The 21,978-nt window shown below is 47.1% G+C and overlaps 1 protein-coding gene across 3 annotated transcripts in view; it reads right to left on the minus strand.

Annotated features, from left to right (window-relative positions):
• The window catches only part of FBLN5 (fibulin 5), a 92,816-nt gene that overhangs the window by 23,211 nt on the left and 47,627 nt on the right, over positions 1-21,978 (minus strand). For all 3 annotated transcript variants that reach the window (XM_027520973.1, XM_027520974.1, XM_027520971.1), the window contains 2 exons: positions 7,783-7,905; positions 2,857-2,973 (listed from right to left, as the gene is read on the minus strand). In XM_027520973.1, coding sequence (XP_027376774.1) covers positions 2,857-2,973; positions 7,783-7,905 — 240 coding nt within the window. The remainder of the gene's footprint in view (positions 1-2,856; positions 2,974-7,782; positions 7,906-21,978) is intronic.

Consider the following 21,978-nt stretch of genomic DNA (forward strand, 5'->3'; position numbering starts at 1 on the left):
ACACACGCGTGGGATATTCACTGTCTTGAGCTGGCGATGGTTTCGTGGGGATATATGTTTGTCAAAGTGCATGAAATCGTGTGCCTTTAACAGTGCAGTTCATCTTATGTCAATTATACATCAACAAAGATGTTTATCTTGGTTTTGAAGTTGAGACATGTGCCCAAGTCCCCAAGCTAGCAAGGGCACAGTTGAAAATGGGACGTGAGTCAAGGGTCTTTCTGCAATATACAGGATTCATCCTGCAGAGCTCAGAGAAGGGGAGGCAAGGAGGGAGCCGTTGCTACAATGGCACTGGCTGGCCCATTTTAAACTCCTCTCCCTGATACTCCATATGACAATGACCAAAGTGCCAGCTGAGGAAATTTCTATCCCTTTCAAAGTCCAGGGAAACCTCTTCAGACTCTTAATAGAGATTTGAATGCTTTCAGAATTAAAAGGGAAGTGGCTTGAGAAGTTTTCCTTACAGAAGAGGGCAAGCCCATATCTACATTGCTCCCACATCCTGGCATCTTTGAAACTTTCAGAGGGGCAAAAAAAAAAAATAGATGGCCATGCAGGGCAAGTCCAGGGAGATGCCAGTCTCCACCAGTGCAAAGGAAGTCTAGAGGCTGTCCACCCAGGAGGCCAGGAAAATGTCGTGATGCCAGGCTGTCCAGGCAGGACTGCACCAAGGAGGAGAGCTCGAGTCCTCGGCTTCCAGCCAGAGGCTGGCTGTGCAAGGACAGCAAGCTCAAGACCTGCCCTCTTACAGCCTCAGCTACTTGCACTTCTGCCCCCAGGGCCCTGGTGGCCCTCTCTGGCCAGCCCTGCCCTCCACACATACCCAAGGGCCCTTCTGAATCCCCCACTCCCCACTCCAACCTGCTGGACAGGACGACTGGACTCTTGGGCTTTACACTCCTTTCTGCCACCACCTAACTGTGTGACTCTGGCCAAGTTGCTTAACCTCTTTGAAGCCTGATTTCCTCATCTGCCCTGCCTACCTCACAAGGCTATTGTTGGGGCTCAGTGAAATGAACAAATGTGACAATCCTTTGACGAGGGCAAAGCCCTCTACCTTGCTTGAGGTGTTAGGAATACAAAAGCTCGCTGGAGTTTGTCACATCCTGTGTCATCGTGGGCCCTGCTGATGCAATATCCCAGTGGCTGAGTGCCTGCGTCCAGGCCTGGGTGCTGTGTCTGTCGCTTTATCACACTGCTGGACCCGGAGCCAGGTATGTTAACTGCTCCTTGTCAGAGGATGCTCTCCATGGGACACAAGGGCCTTTGGGCTTCTCTGTGTGTGGCTGTGCCTTAGGAGGGGCTGGCATCTCGAACCTCAGCCCTGGCACAGAGAAGCCTGCATCTGCGCTAAGCCACTTATCACAGCAGCAAAGGAGCCAGGCGCCTGCTCCCCTGCCCAATCAGCTCCCTCAACCTCCCAGGCCAGCCTCTGCTCTCAGAAGAAAATGACCTCTCCTGGCGAGAGGAACACAGTCGAGACTTCTTGGAACAATCAGCAGAACCAGCTTTGGAAGAGAGACTGACAAAGAATCCAGGATCCAGCTCTTTAACGCTGATGCCTTCCTGTTTACTCAATGATTTAGATACGATTAAACTAATGGAGACATAATATCCTCCAACTAGCTGGCCAGGAGCCTGCCAGCCAGACCTCAAGTGCTGTGACAAGGAAATGGATCCTGCAAAAGCTGGTGGCAGGCTCCAAACAAAGACCTCATTCTGAGTCTCTGGCGCTGTCCCCACCCTGGATGGGGCAGCTGCCAGGGACTGGAGGCCCGGGCTGGGGGCTGGGGGAGGGGAGCTGGGGGCCAGGCAGGACTTGTGCTAATTCTTTGGGTCTTAAGTCCCCTGTTCACTTCCTGAGCAGAAGATACCTTCAGCTGGAAACTGCCATAAGCCTGGAACTTGTTTTTCTTACTTATCAGTATGTGACGCAATCATGTGAAAGTCAGAAAATGCCTTTGTTTCATTCTGTTACTTCGGGGAATGTCGGGTTGTAAGGGAAGTTACCACCATCACCATCCTATTACTCTTTAAAATAATAGGCCCTCCTAGCATGAACAAGGGAAAGCTATAATGACAGGCATTGAAGTTGCCTGTGGGGCTTCCCCTGTGACTCCGGGGTAAAGAATCTGCCTGCCAATGCAGGAGACAAGGGTTCCATCCCTGATCCAGGAAGATCTCTCATGGCACTAAGAAACTCATCCCGTGTGCCACAACTACTGAAACCCCCAAGCCCTAGAGCACGCCCTCTGCAACAAGAGAAGCTACCACGACGAGAAGCCCACGCACCACAGCTAGAGAGTAGCTCCTGCTTGCTGCAACTAGAGAAAGCCTGTGCAGCAATGAAGACCCTGCACAGCCAAAAGTAAAATAAATGAAGAAAATTATTATTTTTTAAAAGTTGCCTGTGAAACCCTTGCATAAAGTATATGTGAATACCTTGCAATTCATCAGGAATCAGGAGCCCTCTTTCTTTATCCCTCTTTGGGCCTTGGGAGTTGAACTCAGTCAGGCTAAGAGGACATGTGAGAAAGCTTCTGACTGATCAAAAATGTTGGCAAGGCTACTTGTGGACAGCGGATACACAGAGAGAAGCAAATCCATGAAATCGTAAGCTCCCAGCTGGTGGATGATGTGGTTCTAATCTCAGTAAATGCGCAGAGTACATCCTGACATGTTTCACATAAGCTCAGTTAGGATCTCAGGTTTCTGTAAGCAACAGCATGAGCGGGCAGTGAGTGGAAATACACTTTAACAAAGGCGTTTCCCACCGACATAAGCTGTCAGACTCTGAAGAAGACAGCATCTAGGGTTTCACACTGTGTTCAAGTTATCATTCACATCACATACCTTGGCAAGACCTTCCATCCTCGTTGAGGGTAAAACCAGGGTTGCATGTACAGGAATAAGATCCGGGAACATTCGCGCACAGCTGCTGGCAGTAGCCATAACGACATTCATCAATGTCTGGAAACAGAATTGCAAGCAAGATAAGATATTTCTTCTCCATCACCGATGCCACCCCCAGCATCATTACTGCCCGTCTCTTCTGGAACAGGATCACAAAGGGAAGCAAAGGGGAGCTAACGCAAAGACAGCACCGACTAAGCCTCAGGGAGGGTAACACCCCTCTGGATTCCAGGCTCAATCTCCCCACCATCCTCCCTGACCTGTCTCAGTCTTGTGAACACCTGAATCTATCTTGAAAGTTGCAGAAAACAATTTTTTGCTTAGAGAGGAACGTTGGTCCAGGTGACCTCTAGGATTTCATCCGAATCTAAGACTTAACGCTAAGACAGATCCAACCCTGACAGGTGCTCTAAGATTCTACAGAAGCATGTCACTGCCCTGGGAACAGACCAGTTAAAGTGTAAAAGGATTCCATAGCCTGGTTCCTGTAGGCTCTTTGCCAGCTCCACTAATAATGAATATGGGGACCTCCCTGGTGATTCAGTGGTTAAGAATCTACCCGGTAATGCAGGGGACATGAGTTCAATCCCCGATCAGGGAACTAAGATCCCAAACATCATGGGGCAATTCAATGCGTGCAGCACATCTAGAGAAGCCGCCACTCGCCACAACCAGGCCTGCCTGCTTCAACGAAAGACCCCGCATGATGCAACTAAGACCTGACACAGCCAAATAATCATTTCTCTAAAAATAATAATAAATAATGAATATGTCTGGCTGTTGGGAACAAGACTGAGTACAGTCTAGGCTGAGCTGGGGAGCATTGCAGTCTGGAGACCTGTGAACCCAGGAGCACAAGGATGCTGGAGTTCGCCTTAAATCTCCTCCTTGTAGCACAGCAGCCATCAAACTCTGGATAAACACACTTTTTTAAACTACAACCAGCCTTTCTTGAGCAAGCAGCTATGTGGGTGAATGGTTCCTTTTAGCAGAGCCAGGCTGACATGTGCCAGTCAGTGGGGAGTCTGAGGTTATGGGAAAGCACTTCCCAACACCCCAAGCTGATGGGCTGGAGAAACCACTCCTGCAAGATAGGATGTTTTGAATGAAGCCTCCAGGTGGGGACTAATCTCTCACTTGATTTATACCTATCACGGGTCCCTATTTCACGCTCAACTCCTCCTAAACGTTTTCCCTCTGGTATCCCAGTTCCTTTGGAACCAGGGTCCATTCAGGGTTTTGAAGACCAGCTTAGAACCTTTCTCTGTGCCTGGCTTCTATCACCTACTGCCAGAAAGCAGTAGCCCCTCACTGGAAGGACTGATGCTAAAGCTCCAGTACTTTGATGCTGATGAGAAGAGCTGACTCATTGGAAAAGACTGACGCTGGGAAAGATTGAGGGCAGGAAGAGAAGGGCGTGACAGAGGATGAAATGGTTGGATGGCATCACCAACTCAATGGACATAAGTTTGAGCAAACTCCAGGAGAGAGTAAAGGACAGGAAAGCCTGGTGAGCTGCAATACATAGGGTCACAAAGAATTGGACAAGACTGAATGACTGAACAACTGCCAGAAGGGACCCCACCTCCACATTACTCATTATTCAGCCCCCCTCAGAAGCTGTGCCCTGCCCTTGTCACTCTGTTTTATCTCTGAGTGGTAGCTACTTTTAACCCAGCTCACCCCACCGCTGAGTGGCATGCAGCTCCCACGTGGAAAGCACATTGACTTGTGCAGTTGCTGGTCCTGACTCTTATGTGGGTGCAGTTGGGTGCATCCCCAAGCCCAGAGAGGCAGCAGGGGGAAAAGAGGGCATCTTCTGCCTTAGGGGTGGCTTGGAGGAAAGGCAATCCCCTGGCCCTTCTTTTTCTGCAAAGGCAATGCCTCCAAAGTCATGCAGAAAGGGTGGTGGATGGCTATGGAACTTGCACCTTGAAAGCAAAAGAAGAGTTTGGCCAGGAGAAGGCACAAGTTTAGCCATATTGGGGAAAGTGAAAGTGAAGTCACTCAGTCGTGTCCGACTTTTTGCGACCTGTGAACTGTAGCCCACCAAACTCCTCCGTCCATGGGATTCTCCAGGCAAGAATACTAGAGTGGGTTGCCATTTCCTTCTCCATTTCCTTTCTTCTTGGAGAAAGGTCCTCACTTTGGATGTCAATTGTAAGCAGACTGTGCGTGCAGCACCAATTAGGCCTCCAGGAGCATCCTTCCTAAAGCTTCATGCTCTGTGAATAAGAACAACCCTCCTGGTGGAGGAATGTCCCAGTTACTGTCCCCACTCAGACGGGGAGGGGTTTCCTGGCCCCAAGGTCTCTGCAATCCAGCCTGTGTGTCCCGGTCACCTGGTCTTCTCTAGCACCCCCTGGTGGTGGAAAAAATGGACTGAAAAACAGGACACAGATTTTAGACCCAATAGCATATTCAAAAGCAGAGACATTACTTTGCCAACAAAGGTCTGTCTAGTCAAGGCTATGGTTTTTCCTGTGGTCATGTATGGATGTGAGAGTTGGACTGTGAAGAAGGCTGAGTGCCGAAGAATTGATGCTTTTGAACTGTGGTGTTGGAGAAGACTCTTGAGAGTCCCTTGGACTGCAAGGAGATCCAACCAGTCCATTCTGAAGGAGATCAGCCCTGGGTGTTCTTTGGAAGGAATGATGCTAAAACTGAAACTCCAGTACTTTGGCCACCTCATGCGAAGAGTTGACTCATTGGAAAAGACTCTGATGCTGGGAGGGATTGGGGGCAGGAGGAGAAGGGGACGACAGAGGTTGAGGTGGCTGGATGGCATCACTGACTCAATGGATGTGAGCCTGAGTGAACTCCGGGAGTTGGTGATGGACAGGGAGGCCTGGCGTGCTGTGATTCATGGGGTCTCAAAGAGTCGGACATGACTGAGCAACTGAACTGAACTGAACTCTTTGTCCAACATGTTCCTCCTCTATGCGTCTCAGTTTCCAACTCTATAAAAGGTGGATGACATAATATATAACATCCCTTCCAGCTCTGAAATGCTACATATTGAGTTCCCATACAAATAACTCACACTGATCTGCTTATGTTCAAATCAGTGGCCTCAGATTTTCCATAATAGCCGAGGTTGGTTAAAATGCAAAGCAATCATCATATTCACACATGCCCATGCGCAGCCAACTCTTCGGTGCCTGGAAAGGAGAACCAAGTGAGGTCCAGGCTGGCTTGTCAGGCCCCTTTGGGCAGGGCTCTAGAGGTGACCTCAACACAGTTTCAATCAAGAGAAAACGGGAAAAAAGAATCTTTTTGTCTGTTTGTTTCCATGAGGTTGTTTGGATTTATTTCTTAGCACCTCCAGGACTGACTTTCAGGCAACAGCAGCGTCTTGAGACTTTAAACTAGAAGGGCTTTTCCAAGAAACAGCAAAGAAATCACACCCTAGAAAGAGAAATTGCAGTGACAACTAGAGATTGTTATGAGTGCGTGCACTTGGCTAAACCAAAGACTAGAGGGGAAGAAAGAAAAATAGCCCTCCAGGAAAAATAAACAGAGGGATCATATAGCCAATGCCAACTGCAAGGGAGAAAATTCTCAATAGGTGCTGACTGACTTTTTAAAAAAGACCAGAGCTAGACGGGTGGGCATGGGGTGGGGGATATGGTGGGGTATTGGAAGGAGATGATGTTAGATCTGAATCCCCTGATTCATATTTGAAACCTGGGACATTTCTATGACAAAGCAAGCACTCCCTTCTATCGGTAGGATTTCTAATTAGGGACAGAATAACCCTCACCTCTACCACTTCCTGCCTCTGTTATAAATTTCCAAAGGCAGAAAAAAGGTCTAGGTAAGACCAAATATGAACCTTTAAAAATTACATTAAAAAATCCTGATGATGGAGAGGCAGTGACGAAGGCCTGAAAAGCACCTTCTTATCCTGGCAGAGTCTTTATTAAACTCTATATAAACAGGGCAGTGAAAGGGAGGAAGACCGCAAGGCTCAGGGCCTGAAAAGCAGGGTAAGCAGCTGCAGCCATGATGGATCGATCCCAACTGTCAACAGCAGGGAGCCAGGCTGCTGCAAGCTTGGATTTGCCACAAGTCTGCATTTGGGACTGGACAAAAACATGTTTTGGTGGTTCAGTGGTAAAGAATCTACCTGCGATGCAGGAGATGCAGATCCGATCTGTGGGTTGGGAAGATCCCCTGGAGAAGGAAATGGCAACCCACTCCAATATTCCTGCCTGGGAAACCCCATGAATAGAGGAACCTGGAAGGCCATAGTCCATTGGGTTGCAAGAGATACAACTTAGTGAGTAAACCACCACCATTGTCATAATAAAAATAAGAGAAAGTGAAAGTGGCTCAGTCATGTCCGACTCTTTGCAACCCCATGGACTATACAGTCCATGGAATTCTCCAGGCCAGAATACTGGAGTGGGTAGCCTTTCCCTTCTCTAGGGGATCTTCCCAACCCAGGGATCTAACCCAGGTCTCCTGCATTGCAGGCAGATTTTTTACCAGCTTAGCCATGAGGGAATACTGGATTGGGTAGATCCAAGAATACTGGAGTGGGTAGCCTATCCCTTCACCAGTGGATCTTCCTGACCCAGGAATCAAACCGGAGTCTTCTGCATTGTAGGCAGATTCTTTACCCACTGAGCAATCAGAGAAGCCCAAAAATAAGAAAGTGGGGGGAAAAAATTCCTGGTGATGACATGCCGTCATGCGGTGATGGTGACAAGTGATCTTAAAGGGTGGTGCTCCATGTAAGCTCAACAATCTTCTGCCACCCACAACCCCAAAGAAAAGCCCATTGCCCTTAAGCCACCCAGCCATGACCACGATTCACAATACCCCCAGGCAATCATTCACTTTCAAGAGCTTCTGTATTACCTAAGCACTGGCCTTCAAGCAGCCAGTAGCCATCCGTGCAGGAACAGGTGTAGCCTCCTTCGGTGTTGATGCAAATCTGGGTAGGGTTACACTGGTGGGAGTCCGTTGCACACTCATCCACATCTGTAACACAGACATATTCCAAAGAATGTCACCTACATCTGTTTAGAGCCCTTGGAGCCACCAGAGGTGCTAACTGCTTGCTTGTCTGGCTGGGAGGCAGTTGATTATGTCCCTGGATTACATCACCTCCCTAACAGGTACCACTAGGAGACCCTGGCTTTTCTGGAGGGGGCCGAGCTAATCTGCTCCCTGGAAAATCTACAAGGGAAATGGCCAAAAAGAAAACACACATCCTTAAGCACTGTTCTGCCATCCTGTCCAACATTCTCTGAAAACAAGTTCACCTTGATGACAACCATTACTTGATTTAGAAATGTATTTTGTATTAGGCTCATCCATTCACATATAAACAGGTCTGCTGTGTACCTTCTGGGTGCACAGAGCCATGATAAACACCTCTGAGAACAAGAACAGAAGGAAGAGAAACATCCCTCGTTAGTGGAAGCTTGCGAGTCACTTGACTGCATCCACACAGGAAAATCTTTTCATTTGGGGCCCCTGCATCTTCAGGAAGCTTCTAGGAGCCCTCCAGCCTTCCCTCCTCCACTCCAGAGCTCTGGGGCTCACCTCCTGCTGCCCTGTACTCAGATTGGGTTTCTCCATGCTGTCATTACACATGGCCATCTGTCTGCTGCCGGGCAGGTACTTGTGCCAAGTCAGTCCCTTCTCCTTCAGTGGGACCATCAAAGCGCAGAGACCAAGCTGTATTATGCCCACGTTTCTCATATGGTGTACGCAGTACTCAAGACTGTTTCAGCTGAAACGAATCCTACTTTCTTTTCTCCCCACACTGCACCTTAGGGAGTCCTGGAACAGGTGCTCCTGACACCACGCCCTCACTTTGACAAAACTCCACAGGGATTCACCCCGCACACTTAATTCATCTGGCCTGGCCCTGCCTCTCCCCTTCACTCCCACCCTCACCTGCCTGCATCCTTAGTAGGGCTCTGGCCTTTTGCCCTCTCATCAGGGTTTGCTCATCTACACCCTACCCCTCCAGAATGGACCATCGCACCATCAGAAATATCAAGTTGACAAAAAGTTTGTTAGGGTTTTGCCATAACAGCTTCTGAAAAACCCAAACAAACATTTTGGCCAACCCCGTAGCATTAAAAGCTGCACTTCACTGAGACTGAGCCGTGCACCTGGCTCCTCATTTTCCTCTCACAGTCGCCCCATGCAGTGGGCTCGTGATTCCCATTTTACAGATGAGAAAATGGTGCCAAACATGCTATAGCATCGAGGTCTGTGCAGGGATGACAGGGCTCATGCTGCCGGGCCCTGGCAGGTCACGCAGAGGAGAGAGGGTTGAGCTTTTGCTGCCTTTTCCTGCCCCACCTGGGAAACTGTCTGCCTCTTAACATTGTAGATGGCAGACTGGGGGCGGGGGGAGGGGGCGGTGGTGCAGCGCTGGGGGGCCCGAGGATTCCAAAGTGTTAGCTCCATAGGTAGTACAGGGGTGCACTCAGGAAGCGAGCACAACTGATCCAGTGAAACAAACATTCAGCCAGGTAAGTGATGGTCTCCTGGGTCCAAGGACACCACCCACCACAGTCCACCACCACGTGCCTCATCAGTCAACACCAAGGACGCTGGTTGGTTCCCACCCCAGCCCAGTGACCAGAGTCTGGACATCACATGGAACCAGGCTCCAGCCTTCTCAACATGGACAACCTCCAAGAACCTACTTCCAGGGTGGCAGCCATCTCTGCTGCACCCCAACGAGGTACAGCCTTGATGGCAAAGACCCAGGGCCGTCTCAGCTGCAAGAGCTCCTGCCTTGGCCCCAGGCATCGCCTCCAGCCCCAGCTCTGCCCACCCAGCAAAGCCTCCCAGGGGATCCCGCAAATAATGCTTGGCCAGCAGCCGCTCCTGCTCAAATCCGTATCGAAGCCTAGGATAATAAATAAAGCCACTATCGGCCAGCACATATTTACATTTTTCCGGCGGGAAGTGATGGATGACAATTGTACCCTGGGAACAACTCTGCCTTAGGAATGTGTGCTCTTTATCCTGCTTCAAGGGGAACGGAGGGTGAAGGAGCAGCAGAGCCGTCAGAGAGCCCTGGGGACAGCAAGTTCCAGGGCTCTGTGCTGTGTAACCGGCATGGAGACGACGTGCCCCCAGTAGCCTGATAGACAGCCACCAAACTGGGAGAGGCCCAGACTGGGCCCAGAGGAGCGTGGGAGGCCTCAATGTGTAGGCAGGTACAAACTATTCAAATCATCCAGAAACAAAATCTCTAAGGTTTATTTTTTTAAAATCCACCATTTTTACTCAGTTAAAGAATTAACTCAGTTATACTGCATATCTGTTGATGGACATTCAAAAAACTACTTGAATTGACTGATTGGATGTCTTGAACGGGTTGAATTCATTGTCAATTGATTGACCTTGAACGGATGGTCAATCTAAATATGTTCTGAGAACTCAGTAAGTCTGGGAGTCTCTGGGGGAAGTATGTCCCATATTTATATCCTCAAAATATACCTGGTTTTAACTTGGGTCCATGCATGTGTTAAATCATGTCTGATCCTTTGTGACCCCATGGACTGTAGCCCACCAGGCTCCTCTTGTCCATTGGTTTTCCAGGCAAGAATACTGCAGTGGGTTGCCATTTCCTCCTCCAAGGGATCTTCCTCCTCCAAGGGATCTTCCCACAGGATGGAACCCATGTCTCCTCCTTGCGTCTCCTGCATTGGCAGGCGGGTTCTTTAACACTTAACCCAGCTGGGAAGTCCCCACCTCAGGTCCATAGTAAATGTTCAATGAATGAATGAATGAACACATGGGCAACACACATTAAGGCCTTTGAGTCCCCAGACAAGTTTTTCCAGCCAACTTGCTGACAAGTGTGTAGACTTTAAAAACAACCACCTCCACTGAAAACCCCCATCAGCTTGCACACCTGAGGAGCTGAAACTGAGAACGTTCACGCCTTGGGTTCCGCACGAGGTGAAAAGACTCATCACACATTCCAGCTCACAGCTGAATTGCTTACATTAAATACCTTTGATTTAAATAACAGAAGGGAAAAAAATACGTCGAACCACTCCCAAGGACATTCTTTGGCAAAGGGGCCTTTTCTGCACCAGTGGAAAAGTACAAGTTAGGGCAACCTAAGTAAGTACCATTATCCTCAGATGCAAATTATGCTGGTTACTTCTTCCCTTTTCTGTGTAATGTTTAGGAAACGTCCCTTAAGAGAAGAGGATGCTGGGTTCATTCAATCATTCATGCCCTCGCTCATCTATTAATTCTTTCTGTTCTACTGTGGCTGTGAGTGTGTGTGTGTGTGTGTCTCCTCCCAAATCTCCAGGCTGCTGAGAGAGCCAGTGGGGAGCACAGTCCCTCCAACCATGTGACTCCTACAGTGTCTCTCCTGGGGCTGTAGTCCCGGGCAGCTGCCTGGGCCCTTCGAGGACTCTAGCACAGCAGCTGTGGCTCATCTGTCCTCCGCCGGGAAGACATCTACCCGCTGTCATCCAGCACCCCGATAACTGGAGGACAGAGCTCCCTGACACCTCCAGAACCAGATCACAGCCCAGCACTGCACCTGTCCAGGAAGAAATCATTCTCCGTGTTGAACAACACATCCCTGCTGCCCGATGCAGCTCTGAGCTGTTGCCCTTTCCTGCAGACCTCCCCAGGGTGGCCGTCAATTACAACATTCTCGGGACTTCCCTAGTGGTCCAGTGGCTAAGACTCTGCGCTCCCAATATAGGGGGCCCTGGTTCGATCTCTAGCCAGGAAACTAGATCCCGCATGCTGCAGCTAAGAATCCACACGCCATGACTAAAAGATCTCACATGTGGCAACTAAAAAGAAAATCTTATGCCTCAGCAAAGACTGAAGATCCTGTGTGTTGCAACTAAGACCTGGCACCCAATAAATAATAAAATAAATAAATACATATGCATGCATATTAAGTCACTTCGGTTGTGTCTGACTCTCTGCGACCCTATGGTCCATAGCCGCCCCCGCCAGGCTCCTCTGTCCATGGGATTCTCCAGGCAACAACACTGGAGTGGGTTGCCATGCCCTCCTCCAGGGGATCTTCCCAACCCAGGATTCGAACCCGTGTCACTTACACCTCCTGCATTGGCAGACAGGCTCTTTACCACTAGTAGCACCTGCTGCTGCTGCTGCCGCCTAGGAAGCCCCAAAATAAATGCATATAAAAATGATTTTAAAAGTACAGCAATCTCAAACAACAACTGCTCACTTAGAAAAGTTCTCAAAGCAGTCAACCTCATCTCCTTGACCCGCTTCCAGGAGGCAGAAGTGGGCTCCCGGCCTTGGTACAGCAGCCCACATGTCAGACATACTCATTCAGGAGGTCATATCCATAGCTGTGTCCCATGTCCCCAGCTGGTGCACTAAGGCAGCAAGATCTCACAGGGGCACCAGGTGGAGAAACTGCCCTCAAGACATCAGAATACAACTGCCCAACAAACCAGGACAACAAAAGGAACAGAATCTTCCAGGCTGAGACCTTAATAAACATTTCTCTGAACAGAACATACAAGTGGCCATTAGGCACATGAAGAGATGCTCAACATCACAATTATTAGAGAAATGAAAATTAAAACTGCAATGAGGTACCAACTCATACCAATCAGAATGGCCATCATTAAAAAGTCTACAAATAAATGCTGGAGAGGGTGTGGAGAAAAAGGGACCCTCCTACACTGCTGGTGGGAATGTAAGTTGGTGAAGCCATTATGGAAAATAGTACAGAGTTCCTCAGAACACTAAAAATAGGATTACCATATAATCCAGCAATCTCACTCCTGAGCATATACCTGGACAAAACTATAATTTGAAAAGTTCATAGCAGCACTATTCACAATAGCCAAGACATGGAAACAGTGTACATGTCCACTGACAGACGAGCGGATAAAGAAGATGTGATGCATGTATACAATGGAATACTACTTGGCCATAAAAAGAATGAAATAATGCCATTTGCAGTAACATGGATGGACCTAGAGATTATCATATTTAATACTAAGCAAAGTAAGTTCAGAAAGAGAAAGACAAATACCATACGATATCACTTACGTGTGGAATCTAAAGTATGACACAAATGATCTTATCTATGAAATAGAAAGAAAATCAAGGACATAGAGAACAGAATGGTGGTTGCCAAGGGGGATGCGAAATGGGGGAAGGATGGAGGGGGAGGTTGGGGTTAGCAGGTGTAAACTATTATATACAGAATGGATGAACAACAAGGTTCTACTCTACAGCACAGGGAACTATGCTCAATATCCCATGATGAACCAGGATAGAAAAGAACATGAATAAAGAATGTCTATATGTGCATACGTCCGAGGTCAGGGGCAGCAGCCAAGAGTACCAGACTGCGACGGCGCAGGAACGGCCGAGAGGAGCTACCCCGCGTCCGAGGTCCGAGGGGGCGGGCGGCCAAGAGGAGATGCCCAGCGTCCAAGGTCAGGGGCGGCGACGAGAGGAGTTACCCCGCGTCCGAGGTCATGGGCGGTGGCCAGGAGGAGCAACCCCATGCCCGAGGCCAGGGGCGGTGGCCGGGAGGACCAACCCCACGTCCAAGGAGCCGTGGCTGCGCGGGCGCAGGAGGGCCTAGAGGAGCTATCCCACATTGAAGGTCAGGAAGGGCGGCGGTGAGGAGATACCCCTCATCCAAGGTAAGGAGCAATGGATGCGCTTTGCTGGAGCAGCCGAGAAGAGATACCCCATGCCCAAGGTAAGAGAAACCCAAGTAAGACGGTAGGTGTTGTAAGAGGGCATCAGAGGGCAGACACACTGAAACCATACTCACAGAAAACTAGTCAATCTAATCACACTAGGACCACAGCCTTGTCTAATTCAATGAAACTAAGCCATGCCTGTGGGGCAATCCAAGACAGGCGGGTCATGGTGGAGAGATCTGACAGAATGTGGTCCACTGGAGAAGGGAATGGCAAACCACTTCAGTATTCTTGCCTTGAGAACCCCATGAACAGTATGAAAAGGCAAAATGATAGGCTACTGAAAGAGAAACTCCCCAGGTCAGTAGGTGCCCAATATGCTACCGGAGATCAGTGGAGAAATAACTCCAGAAAGAATGGAGGGATGGAGCCAAAGCAAAAAGAATACCCAGCTGTGGATGTGACTGGTGATAGAAGCAAGGTCCGATGCTATAAAGAGCAATATTGCATAGGAACCTGGAATGTCAGGTCCATGAATCAAGGCAAATTGGAAGTGGTCAAACAAGAGATGGCAAGAGTGAATGTCGACATTCTAGGAAACAGAGAACTGAAATGGACTGGAATGGGTGAATTTAACTCAGATGACCATTATATCTACTACTGCGGGCAGGAATCCCTCAGAAGAAATGGAGTGGCCATCATGGTCAACAAAAGAGTCTGAAATGCAGTACTTGGATGCAATCTCAAAAATGACAGAATGATCTCTGTTCGTTTCCAAGGCAAACCATTCAATATCACGGTAATCCAAGTCTATGCCCCAACCAGTAATGCTGAAGAAGCTGAAGTTGAACGGTTCTATGAAGACCTATAAGACCTTTTAGAACTAACACCCAAAAAAGATATCCTTTTCATTATAGGGGACTGGAATGCAAAAGTAGGAAGTCAAGAAACACCTGGAGTAACAGGCAAATTTGGCCTTGGAATACGGAATGAAGCAGGGCAAAGACTAATAGAGTTTTGCCAAGAAAATACACTGGTCATAACAAACACCCTCTTCCAACAACACAAGAGAAGACTCTACACATGGACATCACCAGATGGTCAACACCAAAATCAGATTGATTATATTCTTTGCAGTCAAATATGGAAAAGCTCTATACAGTGAGCAAAAACAAGACCAGGAGCTGACTGTGGCTCAGACCATGAACTCCTTATTGCCAAATTCAGACTGAAATTGAAGAAAGTGGGGAAAACCACTAGACCATTCAGGTATGACCTAAAACAAATCCCTTATGATTATACAGTGGAAGTGAGAAATAGATTTAAGGGCCTAGATCTGATAGATAGAGTGCCTGATGAACTATGGAATGAGGTTCGTGACATTGTACAGGAGACAGGGATCAAGACCATCCCCATGGAAAAGAAATGCAAAAAAGCAAAATGGCTGTCTGGGGAGGCCTTACAAATAGCTGTGAAAAGAAGAGAAGCGAAAAGCAAAGGAGAAAAGGAAAGATATAAACATCTGAATGCAGAGTTCCAAAGAATAGCAAGAAGAGGTAAGAAAGCCTTCTTCAGAGATCAATGCAAAGAAATAGAGGAAAACAACAGAATGGGAAAGACTAGGGATCTCCTCAAGAAAATTAGAGATACCAAGGGAACATTTCATGCAAAGATGGGCTCCATAAAGGACAGAAATGGTATGGACCTAACAGAAGCAGACGATATTAAGAAGAGATGGCAAGAATACACAGAAGAACTGTACAAAAAAGATCTTCACCACCCAGATAATCACGATGGTGTGATCACTGACCTAGAGCCAGACATCCTGGAATGTGAAGTCAAGTGGGCCTTAGAAAGCATCACTATGAACAAAGCTAGTGGAGGTGATGGAATTCCAGTTGATCTATTCCAAATCCTGAAAGATGATGCTGTGAAAGTGCTGCACTCAATATGCCAGCAAATTTGGAAAACTCAGCAGTGGCCACAGGACTGGAAAAGGTCAGTTTTCATTCCAATCCCAAAGAAATGCAATGCCAAAGAATGCTCAAACTACCGCACAATTGCACTCATCTCACACGCTAGTAAAGTAATGCTCAAAATTCTCCAAGCCAGGCTTCAGCAATATGTGAACCGTGAACTTCCTGATGTTCAAGCTGGTTTTAGAAAAGGCAGAGGAACCAGAGATCAAATTGCTAACATCCGCTGGATCACGGAAAAAGCAAGAGAGTTCCAGAAAAGTATCTGTTTCTGCTTTATTGACTATGCCAAAGCCTTTGACTGTGTGGACCCTAACAAACTGTGGAAAATTCTGAAAGAGTTGGGAATACCAGACCACCTGACCTGCCTCTTGAGAAATTTGTATGCAGGTCAGGAAGCAACAGTTAGAACTGGACATGGAACAACAGACTGGTTCCAAATAGGAAAAGGAGTACGTCAAGGCCGTATATTGTCACCCTGTTTATTTAACTTATATTCAGAGTACATCATGAGAAACGCTGGACTGGAAGAAACACAAGCTGGAATCAAGATTGCCGGGAGAAATATCAATAACCTCAGATATGCAGATGGCACTACCCTTATGGCAGAAAGTGAAGAGGAACTCAAAAGCCTCTTGATGAAAGTGAAAGAGGAGAGTGAAAAAGTTGGCTTAAAGCTCAACATTCAGAAAACTAAGATCATGGCATCCGGTCCCATCACTTCATGGGAAATAGATGGGGAAACAGTAGAAACAGTGTCAGACTTTATTTTTCTGGGCTCCAAAATCACTGCAGATGGTGACTGTAGCCATGAAATTAAAAGACGCTTACTCCTTGGAAGGAAAGTTATGAGCAACCTAGACAGCATATTCAAAAGCAAAGACATCACTTTGCCAACAAAGTTTCGTCTAGTCAAGGCTATAGTTTTTCCTGTGGTCATGTATGGATGTGAGAGTTGGACTGTGAAGAAGGCTGAGAGCTGAAGAATTGATGCTTTTGAACTGTGGTGTTGGAGAAGACTCTTGAGAGTCCCTTGGACTACAGGGAGATCCAACCAGTCCATTCTGAAGGAGATCAGCCCTGGGATTTCTTTGGAAGGAATGATGCTAAAGCTGAAACTCCAGTACTTTGGCCACCTCATGCGAAGAGTTGACTCATTGGAAAAGACTCTGATGCTGGGAGGGATTGGGGGCAGGAGGAGAAGGGGACGACAGAGGATGAGATGGCTGGATGGCATCACTGAATCGATGGACGTGAGTCTCAGTGAACTCTGGGAGTTGGTGATGGACAGGGAGGCCTGGTGTGCTGCGATTCATGGGGTCGTGAAGAGTCGGACACGACTGAGCGACTGATCTGATCTGATCTGATATGTGCCTAGCTGAGTCACTTGGCTGTACAGCAGAGATTGGCACAACATTGTAAATAACTATACTTCAATAAAAAATATAAAATTAGAATCTTCCAGGCAGACTCAAGGGACAGCATGGGAAAAGGCCACAGTCTGCAAAGCTGCTGAAGGGTTAGCCCTCGGAGCTGGAATCTGTGACAGAAGCAAGTAGCAATAGACAGGTCCCCCCGGTCTTGTCAGATGGAGTTTCACAGGGCACCCTGACTATCATGCTGTTGCTTTATGCCTCATACGTCCTTCCCCGGGAGTGAATGAGTTCTCAGCATACAACCCACTTTCTCATTCCCTATAAAACTAATGGTTCCAAGTATAATCTTAGGGTTAACTCACAGTTTATTATATAAAAACCTCTATAGGCAGCTAAAATGGACAACATGCCGCTATAAACACGCATAAACGTGTGTGTGCTTAGTTGCTCAGTTGTGTCCGACTCTTTGCAACTCCTTTGAATACAAATAATATGCATACATAAGCCAAGTACTTATTATATTTGAATGTCCATATTATATACCTACACGTATTTACATGTCAGCATTTATTCCTAAAAGTTCAAGGGAAAATAGTTAAACTGTTCTCACAACACAAATTCTCATTGAAATAAATGTCCCTTGAAAACTGTAAAACAAAGCAAACCAAAACAAAAACTAATGGTTCCCCCATGCCCACAGGGAAAAGATTTCCCAAGTCATGCTGCCTGTACCAAAGCTTAAGAGGAAAAAAAGACCAAAGGTCTGAGACCTCCCCAGAAAGGGCTGCTGGGTTAAAAAAAAAACAAAAAAAAAAAACGTTGAGGGCAGGCAGAGCTGGGTGTGGATTCAGTTCTTGCACTTAAGAACTGAATATTATCGACAAGTTGATTAATCTGAGGGATGCTCAGATGCTCTGCAAAACAGAGCTGCAACAGCCTGCCTCCTCAGCTGCTAAGAGAGTTCACAAATAATTGTGTTTGCAGGTGCTATTGCCGCCACCTGGCGCACAGGAGGTACTTAGGAGGTTCTAGTTTCCTTCCTTAGTGAGCTGCTGTTTCTAATAGTTGTGAAAGATGGGGGAAGCTTGTCTTCTGCCGGCTGCAGGCTTTGTCCTGGGATTCAGAAGACACGATGATGACAGCTCTCAGTGGGCTGTGAGACACAGTTAGCTTATGGTTCAATCAACCACAGTCGCCAACCGTCCATGATTCTGTAACTGAGGATGTCCGGAAGCCTAAGGGTGCGTGTGTCTTACTGAAGTCCACAGCCAAATACCTTAACGCCGTGATTCTTCCCTCTTCCTGTGTTTTCTCTTCTCCGATACTGTGATTAAGGCAGGGCTGCCTTTGTGAGCCTGTGTACACACCCTCGGCTGAGCGTCTCGGGTCTTGTGTGAGAATGGCCATCAGCCAAAGGGAAACATTCTCACTGGGTGACACCAGGAGAAAGTGTCCAATGCCTTTGGAAGCCTGCACCTTTCCAAAAGCCTCCATGAGTCCTTTTTTGGACACAGCCAAATCATTTCCTTGGTAGTAAATTTTTACCCAGTGAAACAACATGTTTTCCCAGCCCGTTTTTGTTCCTTCCTTGCTCAAGCTAATGGGGCTTGATAAGAAAGAAGAAAATAAAAATGGCACATTCCAATGCCTCCAATTGAAGCCAGTTTCAGGCCTGCTGCTGGGCTGGATCGGGGCCATTTTTCAGCCAGACAAGCTCAGCCAAGGCTGGAAGCTACACAGGACCGACTTCCCAAACACCTGCTTAATTAAAGACCTCAGCGTTTGAGAACTCTCTTGTTGAATTCCCAGGACATCTGCATTCCATGTGTCTTATGGGTCCGGGGCAGTCGTCAGAAGCCAGCTCTTTCTGTGTTTACAGCACTTTTCCCAATGCTTGATATTAAGCTTAGAACACAAGCCTGCTCGTTTCGTGCCTCTAATTAAGCAACAAATATGTGGTCCATTTTCCAAACAACAAAAAATCCTCTCGGATGAAACCAGCTGGGCTGCAGCTTCCAACTTCTCCGTGGATTCAATTTTTCTATCCATAAAGCAAGAGCTTGGAGGAGAGCTCTGAAAGGCCCTTCTAGCCCTGACCTTCTACAGAAACAAACTATGCAACTAATGGGGATCACATTGTTTGGTTCTTGGCTAATTTTTTTCATCCAGAGTGCTTGGTAAACATCAGCTGACTTTAGCTGCTCTCAAACTGGGCAGTGAATTGGCTAGGCTCATTCAAGTTTTGACAACGTGTGAATGATCACTGCAGGTTCAGGCATGGGGGTGGGAGTGGGGGAGCGACACATACATTCCTTCCTATCATGCACCAATAGTCCTGAGAGGTCTCCTCACTGCAGAATTAATTACTTAATGTATTTATTAATAATGACTTTAAAGTATTTTGTAGAAATATACTGTAAGATTCTTTATGCTAACATTATCATTAGCATTCTTCAGATTTATGTTCTCTAAGAATCTAGGTATTCCCCAAATGATTAACTACCTGAAGATTTTAAAAAAATTATAAACTTACAGCAATGAAAAATATTTCATACTTGGGAGCACATTACACAAAATAATGTGAATAAATTTGTTTTACTAGACTTAAAAAAAAAATTGTCCTGAGAGTAAGGGGACAAGGCTGCTTATTGACAATGTAGACAATGGTATTTTTCAAAAGAGCACGAGACTTTAGCTATTATTGTGATTATAAAGCAACAAACGTGGAGCTCAAACAAGATTCCCATTTGCCAAAATTCTTGCCATTTGTCCATCAACAGAGAAGGATTTTTGCAACTATACAAGTCAGTGGTTCACAAACCTAGCTGCCCAAGAGAATTACCAGGCTAACACAGAAAGTCTGGGGTGGAGGCTTGAAAAACTTTTTAAAGTGACCTAAGTGATTCCAGTGTAAAACCATATCTGGAGCTTGCCGTGCCAGACTAAAACTTCTTAAACTTTAATGCGCACATAACTCAGTGAGGATCTTGTTGAAACGCAGGCTCCAATTCCATCTTCTCTGAGTTTCTAATAAGCTCCCAGGTGACGCCAATACTCCTGGCTCCAGGACCTCACTCCACGAGGCAAGGTGCTGGATTATTGAGAGCGGTGTTTGGTTCTGTAACCACGCAACCTGCTCAGAGTTTAAGAAGCTGTTCAAGAGAGTCTGGGAGGGAATTAAGTGTTCAAAAGTCAAACTGGCAATCCCTAGCCAGATTCTTTTCTAAGATCAAACCTGTTAGTTATAACAGTATTGTGATTTTTAGAGCCTTATTTAAGAAGTTCTCAACACAGTCAAAACCACAGTCTAAAAATGCTTTCCTGGGAGTACAAACAACAGCTATTACTCACATCCACCTGCAATGGTTGTGAGCACTGTGTACCTACAAAAGGTTCTCCTTTCAATTTGCTGGTGGTGTTTTGATTTCCTAAGAGTTAACTCAGTTCCCTAAATCTTAACTAAGTTCTTAGAAAATACTGCCCCCAAAGTGATGACAAAAAGTGCAAAAGATTCCAATTAGGAGAAAAGACAGGGTTTTTCCTTCAGTGCAGACCATCCCTTGTTCATGAACACAGTCTATAAATACTTAGCTCTTAAATTGTGTCATCTCCACTGCATCTCCCATAGGCTCCATCTCCCAGTTCCCTCTGAGCTATTCCTCCCCCACACCCTCAGCTCAACGTCATCCACAGTGCCCCAGGCTGGGATCTCCTTGTCCCTGATCCCCACACCCTCCTCTCTGTTTTGCAGAACCCCAGGCTAAAAAGCTCAGACTTCCTTAAATCCTTTCCCCGACCCACGCACGAGTCTCACACAGTTCTCCTTCTGGAAATCTTGCAAATTCTTTCTTACCATCCCTTATACCCTAAAATTCCAAGGCCTCACTGTCTTTTCTCTGAATGACTGGAATAACTCCATATTAGTCTGCTGGCCTCCAGCCTCTCCCCCTGAAAGCAAGCAAAACACAACCTCCAGAACCATGCAAGACACAGAATGTGTGGCCCCTACTACTCAACACTGTATATCCCCTCCTTAGAAACCTCAAAGCTTTCTTTTTACATTTTGGCAAAGCACACGATGTGATGTGATGTAATTAAGCATATCAGGTTTTCCAGCATCTCACACCGTATTATATAATTAGCTGTGCAGGGCTCCATCTCCTTCCACTAAACTGTGAGTTTCTTGAAAACAAAAAGTGGGTCTTATTCACATTTGTGTCCTAAGCAGATGGACGACATCTGGGGACTGTGCTTGCCCAGCAGACCTCAGGCCCCCACCTGGGATGTGTCCTAACCCCTGTCCAGTCTTTGCCGAGGGCTGATTTGAAAGTGTCTACTTTCAAATTGTGGTGCTAGAGAAGACTCTTGAGAGTCCCTTGAATTTCAAGGAGATCAAACCAGTCAATCCTAAAGAAAATCAGCCCTGAACACTCATTGGAAGGACTGATGCCGAAACTCCGATATTTTGGTCACCTGGTGCAAAGGGCTGACTCATTGGAAAAGACCCTGTTGCTGGGAAAGACTGAAGGCAGGAGGAGAAGGGGTTGACAGAGGATGAGATGGTTGGATGGCATCACCGACTCGATGGACATGAGTTTGAGCAAGCTCTAGGAGATAGTGAAGGACAGGGAAGCCTGGAATGTTGCAGTCCATGGAGTCGCAGAGTCGGACATGACTTAGTGACTGAACAACCGACCTCCAAAGGCTTTGACATGCCATGTGCTTGGCTTGATGGAGTGCCAGACAACCTAGACAAGCAAAAAGTTTATTCTCAACATTCAGGAGGGAGGGACATCAGAGGAGAGAAAAGATACACCTTTTCCTGGCTTGAAAATGGGCAGCAACAGGAACTCGTAGGGCACAACCAGGAAACCCAATCCACTTTGCAGACCCTCAGTCTGGTGCCAGCTGTGAGAATACCCAGGTGTGCAAATTCACCCCAAGAAATCAATCATCCTGTTGTCAGGATCAAACACTCCCTGCCAATCCCTCCCAGAGCACAAGAAAGGAATCTGCATATGCCTACCCACACAGGGGATCAGAAACTCT

The sequence above is a fragment of the Bos indicus x Bos taurus genome, chromosome 21, assembly GCF_003369695.1.
Source record: "Bos indicus x Bos taurus breed Angus x Brahman F1 hybrid chromosome 21, Bos_hybrid_MaternalHap_v2.0, whole genome shotgun sequence".
NCBI classification, from domain to species: domain Eukaryota; kingdom Metazoa; phylum Chordata; class Mammalia; order Artiodactyla; family Bovidae; genus Bos; species Bos indicus x Bos taurus.